Source organism: Vulpes vulpes, chromosome 9, assembly GCF_048418805.1.
Source record: "Vulpes vulpes isolate BD-2025 chromosome 9, VulVul3, whole genome shotgun sequence".
Classification (NCBI taxonomy): Eukaryota; Metazoa; Chordata; class Mammalia; order Carnivora; family Canidae; genus Vulpes; species Vulpes vulpes.
In genome coordinates, this window is record NC_132788.1 from 89,930,066 (window position 1) to 89,941,326 (window position 11,261).

At 52.8% G+C, this 11,261-nt stretch overlaps 1 protein-coding gene across 2 annotated transcripts in view; it reads left to right on the forward strand.

Moving 5' to 3' along the window:
• The window catches only part of RFT1 (RFT1 glycolipid translocator homolog), a 44,145-nt gene extending 37,154 nt beyond the window's left edge, over positions 1 to 6,991 (forward strand). For both annotated transcript variants that reach the window (XM_025986403.2, XM_072720777.1), the window contains one exon: positions 317 to 6,991. In XM_025986403.2, the coding sequence (XP_025842188.1) occupies positions 317 to 484 (168 nt within the window). In that variant the 3' untranslated portion in view covers positions 485 to 6,991. The remainder of the gene's footprint in view (positions 1 to 316) is intronic.
• The last annotated feature ends 4,270 nt before the right edge of the window (positions 6,992 to 11,261 follow it).

Below are 11,261 nucleotides of genomic sequence, written 5' to 3' on the forward strand. Positions count from 1 at the left end.
AGCCTTCACACTACATGCTTTTGTAGGCTGCTCACTGTTCCTGGCTCTAGGCTTCCCCTTCTTGCTCTTCCTGACCCAACTAGGCAAATATTTGCCTCCTCTTACCCCTTCCCCAAGCCTCAAGGACAGCATGTTATGATAGATGTGGCAAAACAATGTCACTAGTGGGAACACAGTAGCCCCTCGGTACACAGTTGTCATACCTTTTATCTGACTCAAAGCTGGAACAGCAAGGCCTCCATTCTCCCTGGCTTAACCCTGAGGTAGGATGTTAAGATGGAGGGGCCATGGCAGTGACAGTGGTTTCTTTCTGCAGGTGTTCTTCTGCTGTGAGCAGGGCTGGCTGGCCAGGCTGGCACACGTGGCTGTGGGGGCCTTCTGTTTGGGAATGACTTTTGGGACAGCATTCCTCACAGAGACCAAGCTGATCCACTTTGTTAGGACTCAGTTACGTGTGTCCAGACTGGCTGACAAAACCTCATGACCTCAGATGCATTGACACCTGTGGCACCTGGACCAGCTATGGGGCGGTTTTGTGGGTGGAACACATTAATTGTGCACAAGAGCCCTGCTGAGGGGTCTGTGGTAGAAGAGGACCAACCCTGGCAGGCGAGACGTCAGAGAGAACCGCCGCCCCAAACATCATCCATTTGAAGCCTCAAACAGGAATAAGGAGTTCCACTTTTAAGGGAAGACCAAAAGCTCTTTTAAAATAGACACATTATTTGTGTCACCATTTTGTTCTAATCAACAGTTTTATTTTTTGGTTAACATATCCCCGTTGGGTGTGAGGGACCTAAGGAGCTACGTAAGCCAACAAACTATATCTTGGATGTGATAGTTAACAGTAATCTGGCCCAGAAAGAGAGATGTAGCCATTTTACACTTCACAGGAACGTGTCACTTACTCTGTAAAAGCAGGAAGGAGGCCTGCTGTTGTGCACCCAGCTAAACCAGAGGTGGCCCTGGAGTGGTGGCTGTCCCAAAGCAAACACTGTGGTCTGGGTTTTTAGAGAGGGAACGATATTCCTCACTGAAAAATATGGGAAATGAAAACACAAAGTCTCTTGGGTCACATTCCCCAGAGTCAACTAGAGAGTGTCGTGCCTCTTGCCTTTTTTGCCGTATGCCTTCTCAGAGCCGGAGCAGGCTGGCCATCGGAGAAAAGGCTCTGAAGGAAGCAGTGATCCTGTGTGAGCTACGTTGGCCCCCCAAAGGGAACACTGCTCATGGGAGATTGCACAGGTGGCTGCTGATGGTGAAGTGATGTATACTTTCCCCTCAGAATAAAATGAGGTACATGCTATATGGCACACCCTTCCCACCACTTCTAGCACTGGTCAGCAAACCTGAATGCCAGCTTCAGGACAAGCATGGCCAGCCCGGGGGTCTGGTGCTCCAGACAACAGTGTGAGCCCAGGCCTAGGCTCATCTCCCTGCATCCCCCACCCTGCACCCAGCAGGCAGCATCACTGGGCATTATTTTGAGGTGACAAAGCATTTTTCTTCTTTCAATAATATATTAATTCCTTTTGGGTGTGATTGACCTTCAGAGCTACACACAGAAACTGTATCTCAGATAATAATAGTAGTCATCTGGCCCTGATGTCCCAGACTTTCTGTTTATACCCAGAGAACAGGGCATCTTGCATCAGATGGTGGTTTGGCTAAAGTGCACACATTTAAATCCACTGGCTGGGAGCCAGAGCAGAAGGGCCAAGGATCAAAACCCACCATTGCACTGAGACTAGCACCCAGTCACTTGGACTTTTTATCTATTCAAAGGGGGAATGCTTTGCACTAACTGGAAAAGCAGTTAAACGTAAGATATCACTGACTAATCAGAGACCTCCCAAAAGCATGGTCGTGGTTATGCACTTAGGAGGCACGGTCAGCCTAGCTCAGAAGAACTGATTGTTCCATGGGGTGGCAGTGGGGCTACCTCCTTCCCTCGAGTGTACTTTTGTCTCTTGAGTGCACAGAAATGGACCTTTGGTCTGCAGCATGTCCTTCCCTGCTGCCCTTGACCACCACTCCCCCTCGAGCCCCATTACCCACCCCATGCCCACTTGACCCAGACTCCAAGCATGGCCCTTAAAATACCTGCCTCAGAATTACCTGGTTGCAAGTTAGAAACGTAGGTTCCCAGGACCCACTCCAGACCTCTAGAACCATTGTCTCTAGGGACCGGGCTATGGGATCAGCTTTTTTGGCAAACCAAAGCTGGCACACCTTGTCCACCCACATCAGGGCCAGAGAACAGTTGTACATGTGTTCGCAATGTCCGTTCTCTGCTCCAGGAAGAGTTGCTGATGCCTGAACATTACTGGCTCCCCAGCTTGTGAGAGGAAGCCCACCCAAGTTTCTGCTGTGCTCTCCAGTGTGGAAGGAGGCTGTGTCTTACAGCCAGTGCTCTATTTCTCTCATCCCGTGCAGTCCTGCTGGCACTTCTGTCGTCAGCACAGGGCTGCTGCAGGCAGGACCAGCTCCTCTTGCAATATGGTCAGCTAGGCCGGCAGCCCAGGACTCTCCCATGTCCTACTTCCCTGTTTATAGGAAAAGTAGTCCCATGGCCGAATGTTTTCAGGAAGTGGGTGTTTTCTTACTGCTAGCACCTGCCTCCTGGGCTGTCAGCATGGTGGCAGCAGGCCCTTTGCACTTCACTGACCTCTGCCTCCACCCTCTGGCGGCCTCCTGGAAGAACATTGGACCTGGCTGCTGCCTCTGAGGCTTTCCGTTGCTGGCTCCCTAAAGCCACACCAGTGCCTCAGGGTGCTTGCATACACGTGTGCTGAGCTACCTCGATTTACCCAGGAAGGGTTTCTGGGGAGGATTCACATGTTTGGCTTTAAGTACTACCTAAAATATAGTGAGGCTACTTCTCCATGGAAACAAGTCTCTAAAGCACATCTTTTTATGAAACAAAGCGTTTGCTGGTGAGAATAGCAGCATTCCTTCCTTCTGTGCTGCTCTGGCTACATGTATGTGTTGGTGACTTCAGGTTTGGCCTGTCAGGTCCCTTGGTGAGGGGACCCCGCTGCCACACTAACTGCTCGCTCGTGGTTCTGGGGGTGCTGTGTGCTCTGTCCCACTCCCAGCCACTTGCCAGCCTGATTCCAGCAGGACACACCCTCCTGCCTGTCTCCTTTCATTGTGAGTATGTGTTGCTGGTTTCATGGCAGTCTCCTGATTTTAAAAACAAATCAATGCTTTTCTTCAGCTCTTTTCCTTCCAAAGAAGAAAAAAAATTCAAAAGGGAGGTGGACCAATAGCTTGAGTACGTGAACCATCTTTATTCCTCATGGGAACTTTTTTCCCCACATGGGTGCTGTGCCTGGGCTGTGGGTCCTGGCTCTGAAGAGGGGCCGTTGCCTGGCCTCTTGGGGGGCCTTCTGTGTCCAGGGCAGAAAGACTTGGCAGCACGTTTCTGCTTTTCCCTTCCCACCCCAAGCACTATTTCCCTTTGCTTACTGTGCATTTTTCTCTCCTGTTTTCTCTGCCTGGTCTGGTCCTCATCTTGGTCATTTTTTTTTTTTTAATTAACCAGCCATTCTTTGACGGGTGAGGGCTCCTATATTGGACTGGTAGGGCAAGTGTGTTAATTTAGACTGTGATTTTGGGGGAGTCCACGGTGCCTTCTCCCCTTTATCAGGTGCCGTACCATGTATTTGCTCTGGACATTGGACTTGTGAGCCAATCAGCTATTGTTTTGTTCTACCCTGCTTGCTGTCCCTGGGTGAGGGAGCCTTTACTGTCAGTATTTCATTTGCTAATTAACTTTCAAAGGTTAAAAAAAAAAAAAAGACGCTTTGTTTGAAGAATTTGAGGGGAAGGAAGACTCCTATTGATTTGCCGCATCAGTCTGACCCCAATTACCGTGGCATCATTAGTCCTGCTATTTAGCGTCAGTTCCTTTTTAACCAGAGTCGTCTGGGCCCATCACAGTGAAATTGGAAAACTGGGCTCCTAGCATCCCTCGGCGTCCCTTAGGGGCCTGATGAAGAAGGCTTTATAAATACTTCTTAGTTAACAAGTTGCTGGGTCCCCCCGTCCTAAAGTGCAGTGGATTCTTTGCCCAGCAGCTTCTCCATTATCCCTGGACAGTGCGGCTTAGGTGGAAGGTTCTGGAGGTGAGGTGCAGGGGGTTAGGTCTTCCCTTCGGGACTAGTGCTCCCCAGAGTCCGTGTACCCAGAACCCTGTGCCAGCCTCTGCAGGCTCCAGAACCCTCATGGAGACCCTCCCAAGCGTGTCAGAGCTAGTGCCCCCTGCCCCCAATCGAATGTAACAAGCATACAGGTGCACAAAAGTTGTAGTTGGCAAATTGGCGTGCTGTTTTGTCCCTGGGTCGGGTTCCTGAGGAGTTGGCCCCTAGATGCTGCCCCCACAAAGCCCAATGAACCAAAGGCCCCAGGAGCTGGGAAGGAGGGAGGGGTGCCTGTGAAGCCACCTGGCTGGGAGGCTGGAGGCAGGGCAGCTCCTGGCCCTCGTGCTGGGCTGATCCTCACCTCTCCTAGGGCCCAGACGGTGGGCAGTGCCAGGGGTATGCTGCCTCAGGGTAGAGGCCTGGGCTCTCCACTGAGGAGACCTCCTCTTTCCCCACTTTTACCTCCAGCTCCCGATCCTCTCAGCTTTAATTTCTGTTCCCAAAGCAAAGCCCCTGCAGGAGAAAGGGAGCTGCCCCAGAGGCTGTGGGTCATGTTTAAGTGAGCCAGTGGCTGGGCCGCCCTTGAGGCAGCTGAGCCCCCATTCAGTCGGCTCTCACTGGGCGTGCGCCATCCAGGGTTGCCCCTTCAGCCTCAGGAGCGGCATGAGGGCCCATGACGGAAGAGCTGACTTGCGAAAGAATCTAAAACCACCATTGGTTTGTCTCATTTCCTCCCTCTGTCCTCCCATAAATGTGTCCCCAAATTATTACCCTCTTGACCCCACTGGCTAGCGTTGCCCTGGCCTGACAAATGCATTTGGCAGAGGCCACGTGGTTCCCAGTGCTTGGTGGGAAAGGAGCCTAAAACACTGGGGGCTCTGGGTCCTTGCATCTCATCTGCACTATCCTGTCGCAACGCGGGGCCTTGAAGCCAGGCTGTGATGCTGTCGGAGCAGGCAGTGAGCAGGGACAGATTAAGACATGACTGCGTTGGTCACATTGGACATGACAGCTGAGCAGTGTGTTTCTGGTTCGTGTCTGAGAGACCCTGACACCCTTTTTCAATTATGTGGGAGTAACAGTGTGTGGCTTCCACACAGCCATATCTGACAGGGGAGAAGTTCTGGAATGAAAGCATGACTCACTGTGGGCAGCCCTGGTTGTCTTCCCAGCTCACCTACCCCTCACTCCCTTGCGCTTGCTTTTGAAAATGACAAGCAGTGACATGAGAAAGAATGGTGTACAGGGTATCAGAGGGCCTCTCCTAGGTGGCCTTTCAACTCTGAGACAACCAGGTGACACAGGGGCCTCCATCCTTTCCATAGGTGCACGAACCACCCCCCCAGAGCTGGTTGACTCCAGCCTCCCCAGTCTTGGAGCATGCTCTTGTCCAGCCCTCATCAGGGCCTGGCATGGCCGTGGGGGGAGAAGGATGAAAACAGGAAAAGCCAAACTCTGCAGCCATGACAAAAATGGGAATGTTTTCCTCCACGAATAATCTCAACCAAACTAGGGAATGTTGCTAAAATAGCTTCTGTATCCCCTAGGGCATTAACAATTTTATTAACAAACCAGATGAGCAGAGTGCATTTTTATATTCCTGAACCAGAGCCCAGGATTCCTTTCTCTCTGTGGCTCATGGGATCTCTGAGTGGCATCTCTCCAATGACAAGAGAATGTCTTGCAGGTGTGCAGATGTCAGGCTGTGGGGGGCAATAGAAGGGACAGAGCTCCTTGCCATTTTTTCTCTTGTATCCCTGAGTGAAATCATGTGGCTCTCTGGCTCCCCAGCGGGGCTGATGGCATGATGCCCAGGCACTCTGGCGACTTGTCTTCGCCTCCCCTCAGCTCTCCTGCAGCAAACCTGCAAACACAGGCCTGAGAGTTCTGGGGGGACAGGACCCCAGAGGTGTCCTGCCTGTGGTGTTTCTTCCATCTGCACTGTCACTGAGGGAACCCACTGGTTCCACATCTGCCTTCAGAAGCACGCGAGTGGGTTTGGCTTGCTAGATGGCATGTGGTGATGCACACGTGCCATCGGTTATACCGCAGCCTGGCTGTCCTCTCCTAACTCACTGGGTGACCTTGAACCCCTCTCTCTGCCAATTACGGAGTACTGAGCATGTGCCTGGTACTCGGTGACCGCACACCTGAGCCGTGTTAGTGGTTAGATTTCCCAGCAGTCCCATCCGTTGTCCACGTGTTAGAGGAGGAAGCTGAGGCACAGAGCAGTGGCTTGATTTGCCGTGGGCCAGCCAGCTAGGAAGAGGGCGGCAGACCTGGGGGTCGGCCCGAGCCCCACCCATTTACCTCCGCAGGTGCCTCCTCCCTGATCTGAAGGCCCCGGGCTATCTGTGGTGCTAGCGCCTGAGCCGGCGCAGCCGCTGTCCTCCTCCTCCTGCTCTTCCTCCTGTTCTGCTGCTCCTCCTGCTCCTCCTGCTCCTGCTCTGCTCCTCCTCCTCCTGCTCCTCTTCCTGCTCCTCCTTCTGCTCCTGCTCTGCTCCTGTTCCTGTTCTATTCCTGCTCTGCTCTTACTCTGCATCCCCTCCTGCTTCTGCTTTACTCCTGCTCTTCCTCCGCTCCTGCTTCCATTCCTGTTCCCACTCCAGCAGGAGCAGGACCGCTTTTATTAAGTTTGAAATTTTGGGGTAAAGAGTTTGCTTGAGGGACACCTGGGTGGCTCAAGTGGTTAAGCCTTTGCCTTTGGCTCAGGGCATGATCCCGAAGTCCTGGGATCAAGTTCCACATGGAACTCCCCGTGGGGCACCTGCTTCTCTCTCTGCCTATATCTCTGCCTCCCTCTCTCTATGTCTCTCATGAATAAATAAAATCTTAAAAAAAAAAAAGAGTTTGCTTGAAATAAAAGTTATTTTTGTCAAAAACAAAAGCAAAAACACATCGAAATCCACAGTATTTGGTGTCTTAAAGCTCTTCTCTGACCTCCTAGGGCTCCTTTCCCTCTACAACTCCTACCCCACCTCAGTCTCTCAGTCTTCATTCCATGTTAAAGAATTTGAGGTTATTGCTTTGCACAGGCACTAGCATTAGCTTGAATGAGAAACGTTTGAGAGAAATAAATCTTACCAAAAAATGATGTTGCATTACAAAGAAAAGGCTCCCCCCACCCTGTCTGTGGGTGTCCTGGCCCCAGGTGATACCACCAAGGAGTGGGAAAGTGGCTGACTTTGGGGCTCCCAGGCCACTTCTTCACTTTGCAGGACATCTTGCCATCTGTGTTCAGCTTTCTCATCCGTCACTAGCCACCCTGCCGGGCCCAGGGAAGGGGCAAGAGCAGAGGTGGGCCGGCAGCTCTGAGAGCCGCGGGGAACAGCCCAGAGCAAGGCTTCCTCCACACCCGGTGTGCCCGCCTCCTTCCTACTTTCTCCTCTGCTCCCCATCCCCTGGCTGGTTTACTCTCCCGACACTGGCCCCCCATGCGCGCCCGGGCCCCACTCTCCCACCCTGTGGACCCAGCTATTTCTGGCTGAGCTAGCAGAGAGAGAGGCAAAGGCATTATACACTCGGGAGTTCACACTTTTCCTTAGCTCTGTCCCCCACGAAGGACATCCACCCAAAGTGCATGGCACTGTACATCCCCATCCCGTCCCTTCCTCGGCTCCTTCAGGGGTGACTCTGAGGGCGCCCTGGGGAGCTTGGCTCCTGTCCGCACCTGCCATCCGGCCTCCGACCCTCCCACCTCTCCTCACTCCCAGCTGCTGGGCCCTTGCCCCTGTCAGGTTCGGTTGCCTGTGCCTTTGGCCTCCCAGGCTGCTCTGTCCCCGTCCCACCCAGCAGCCCTGTGCTCTTTCTCCCTCGAGAATTAGGAAGGCAGGCTGTGGTGGGGGTTCCTCCCGGGAGGGGCATGGAGGCAGATCCAGCCCCACTTCAAACCGTGTGATCTTGAGCAAGGCATTTTCCCTTCGAGCCTCAGTTTCCTCATCTGAAAATGGAGATAAGAGCACTTGCCTCCTAGGACGTGGCCAGAAATAAAGGAGACAATGTGGGGCCTTGAGCAGGGGGTGCCTAGCACCAGCCTCGTGTTGGCCCTGTGAGCGGAGTTATAATTCCGCCAAACAGAGTTGGTGAGGACCTGTGGCTCTGGGGACATCGGTCTCACCCCTGCCTGCTTCCTCTGCCCCATCCCCAGTCCACAGAAGCTACGTGCACGGGCCTGGGAGTCCTTTCTTCCCTTGCCTTGAGGGCGAAGCTACAACTGAAGAGGAAACGGAAGCTCCTTTCGGCCCAGCCTGCCCGGAGGAGCCGACAAGGGTGAGAACATGGGTTGGAAGGCTGTGCAGAGCCAGGCCTAGGCCTCCTGAATCGTGGCAAACTCTGGTGCCAGGCCTGGGAGGCAGGGCCACGGCTTCAGGAGAGGGCCACGAGCGGCCAGCACCCCGAATGAGAGAGGGCCCCTCAGAAGCTGGTTAAGTGATTTTCAGCGATGTCAGAGATCGCCTCGGTCGGTTGTTTAGGTTTCCCCACAGCCTTTGATCAAAGCAGAAAGAAAAGGCCCCGGGTGATGAGCAGAGAGCGCGGCTTTGTCCCCGGAGGGCCAGCTGCTTCTGCAGGAGAGGGAAGGCCGACTTGCTCCGCCAGCCTCGGCGGGAGGCCCGGGCCCAGCACCCCGGCTTCTCTCACCAGTTGGCCGGCGTCCTCGGCTTGAACCCACTCATCACGGCTGAGACAAAACTTGTGGAGTTCTTCCTCCTTACCCTGAGACAACCCAAACCAAGCACTGTCTCTGTCGTCAGCCTATCAGACTTAACCTCTGTAGACTGTGTTTGCTTCTGTTTTTCCTCGCTGGACTGGGATGAGGGTGCCAGGTTCAGATCAACTGGCTGTCTCCTTCCAGAAGCAGCTGGGAGGAAGAGAAAGGCCAATTCTTGGGGTACCTGTGGGTGCTGTCTTGGGTGCCACTGTTGAGATGGGGTTTCCTAAGAAGGGACACGTGTCCTGGCCACAGCTAGGACTCCTGGACAGCCCACAGACACCAGACATGTCTGAGCCTGGCGCTGGTCCTTGGGGGAAGGAGTAAGGCTGTTGACATTCAGTATCTGGGGTCATATCTCACTGATGGGGGGGTCCGTCGGGCCTTCCTCTTGCTCCTCCTCAAAGAGCTGTAACCTGAGCCTGCCTGGTGCTGACCCTCACAGCCCACTGCTCCAGGTTCCCCCATTTCCATCTGCCTCCATGGGCCACTCCTCCAACCTCCACCAGGGCTCCAGTTGCCTTTACGGCCTGGGAGATGAGGTTTGGGCCCTGGAACCAGCTGGTGATCCAGATAATCAACAGAGCCAGAGAGCAGGAGAACCACATTCTAACTCCAGCCCTGCCTTTGTCTCTGCAGAAGACACTGGGGGTTAACCTGACCTCTTTTCCATCTCCAGAAGATTCTCATCCCTGCTCACTATTACTCCGGCGCCATCGTGGGAGCCAAGAAAAAGTCACTGAGCAACAGTTCTTGGGGTCTGGAGAGCGGAGATGCCTGTGTGCTCTGAGGCTGGAGCGGGGCCATGTTCAGACAGAGGAAGTGGGCCAGAGTCACATGTCTGCATGCACTGTTTCTCCTGACAACAAGTGATTTTATCTCCTGATATTATTTTGTATTTTATAGATTTCTTAATATTAAATTACAAGCTGTAAATTATACAATATATAATTATCCCTGGGCAGGGATACCGGGGTGGATCAGTCAGTTGAGGGTCTGACTCTTGGTTTTGGCTCAGGTCCTGATCTCAGGGTTGTGAGATCAAGTCCTGCATTGGGCACTATGCTCAGTGGGGAGTCTGCTTGTGCCTCTCCCTCTGCCCCTGCCCCCGTCCTCTGAAATATGTATATATAATATATATGAAATATATATATATTATATATATATATATATATATATATATATATATATATATATCCCTGGGCAGCTAGTGCCCTATAGACTGTTTAAAAGGCCACATCCTGTCCATGCTTCTTTTCACTTCACACATGGTGCACATACCTTACCCTGCCTATACTGTCCTCTGTAATGTTTTTTTTTTTAACTACATGGTATACTTGTTAAGGTTGTTTCCAATTTTTTGCTAATTTGTAAACTGCATGATAGTCCCTGACAGGAAGACCTCTAAGTACCAAACCTGCTTCCGCATTTTGCCTACAGATAGAGGCTGATAGTGTAGTTGCTATATCAGAGCAGGTCACTGCCTCTTGGTTCCAGGCTGAGCCCAAAGGAAGCCTGGGATGGAGAGAAGACTGCCTAGGTCTCGCTAAGTTAAAGACTGACTGGCCAACCTGGAGGCCCAGACTCAGGATCTGCTGGCCAGTGGGCCAAACCTCTTCTTTCACTTGGGTTCCACATCTGGAAAGGGCTTCACATGAAGGGCACCCAGCTATGGTCAGCATTAACTGTGGTATCACAGCAGCCTGGCACTTGGTCACTTAACCGACAGCCTTTCTCACTGCTGAGGGAGGAGAACCCTGGAGGAACAGTGGGCCTCGGAGTCCCTAATGACCACAAGCGGGCAACGAGGACCTGATGCTCCAGGGTCCACTGGCTCCCCGGCCTCAGAGGGGTGCAGCAGGCTCAGCGTGGAGAGTGTGCGTCTGTCACAAAGGATTGCTTCCCAGAAGTGTCAGGAGCATCATAGATGCCCCAGCTCTCCTCTGATTAATCTGATTAATCAGCCTGACTGCATGGGGCACTTGGGAACAAAAGCCACCAGTCAGCAGAAAGGAAGCGGAACAGCCCGCTGAAGGCATCTCTGCCTGCTGCTCCCACTCCACCCCCCAGGATGACGTGCCCTCCACAGGCCGGTGGCTCTGAGCCTCTGTGTCCCTGCCCAAAGGCATGGCATGCATCCCCATAAGCTCCAAGCCCATTCTTGCAGCCTTTGGGGGTGCTTGGTGAGCCGCCAGAGCATAGGTTAAGTCCACGGTCTTGACAAGATCACTCCAAGCTCTCCTGCCTTTGGCCACAGACGTGAGCCCAGATCCCCGCTTGTTCTCTCCTGACTTCACTACCCTGGGTGATTCACTCTTTCTCAAGCCTCAGCCTGCTCTCTATCTAAACCCTACCTGCTTTTATTTTCAATTTTTATTTTGATCAAAATAATATGTGTGCAAAGTTTT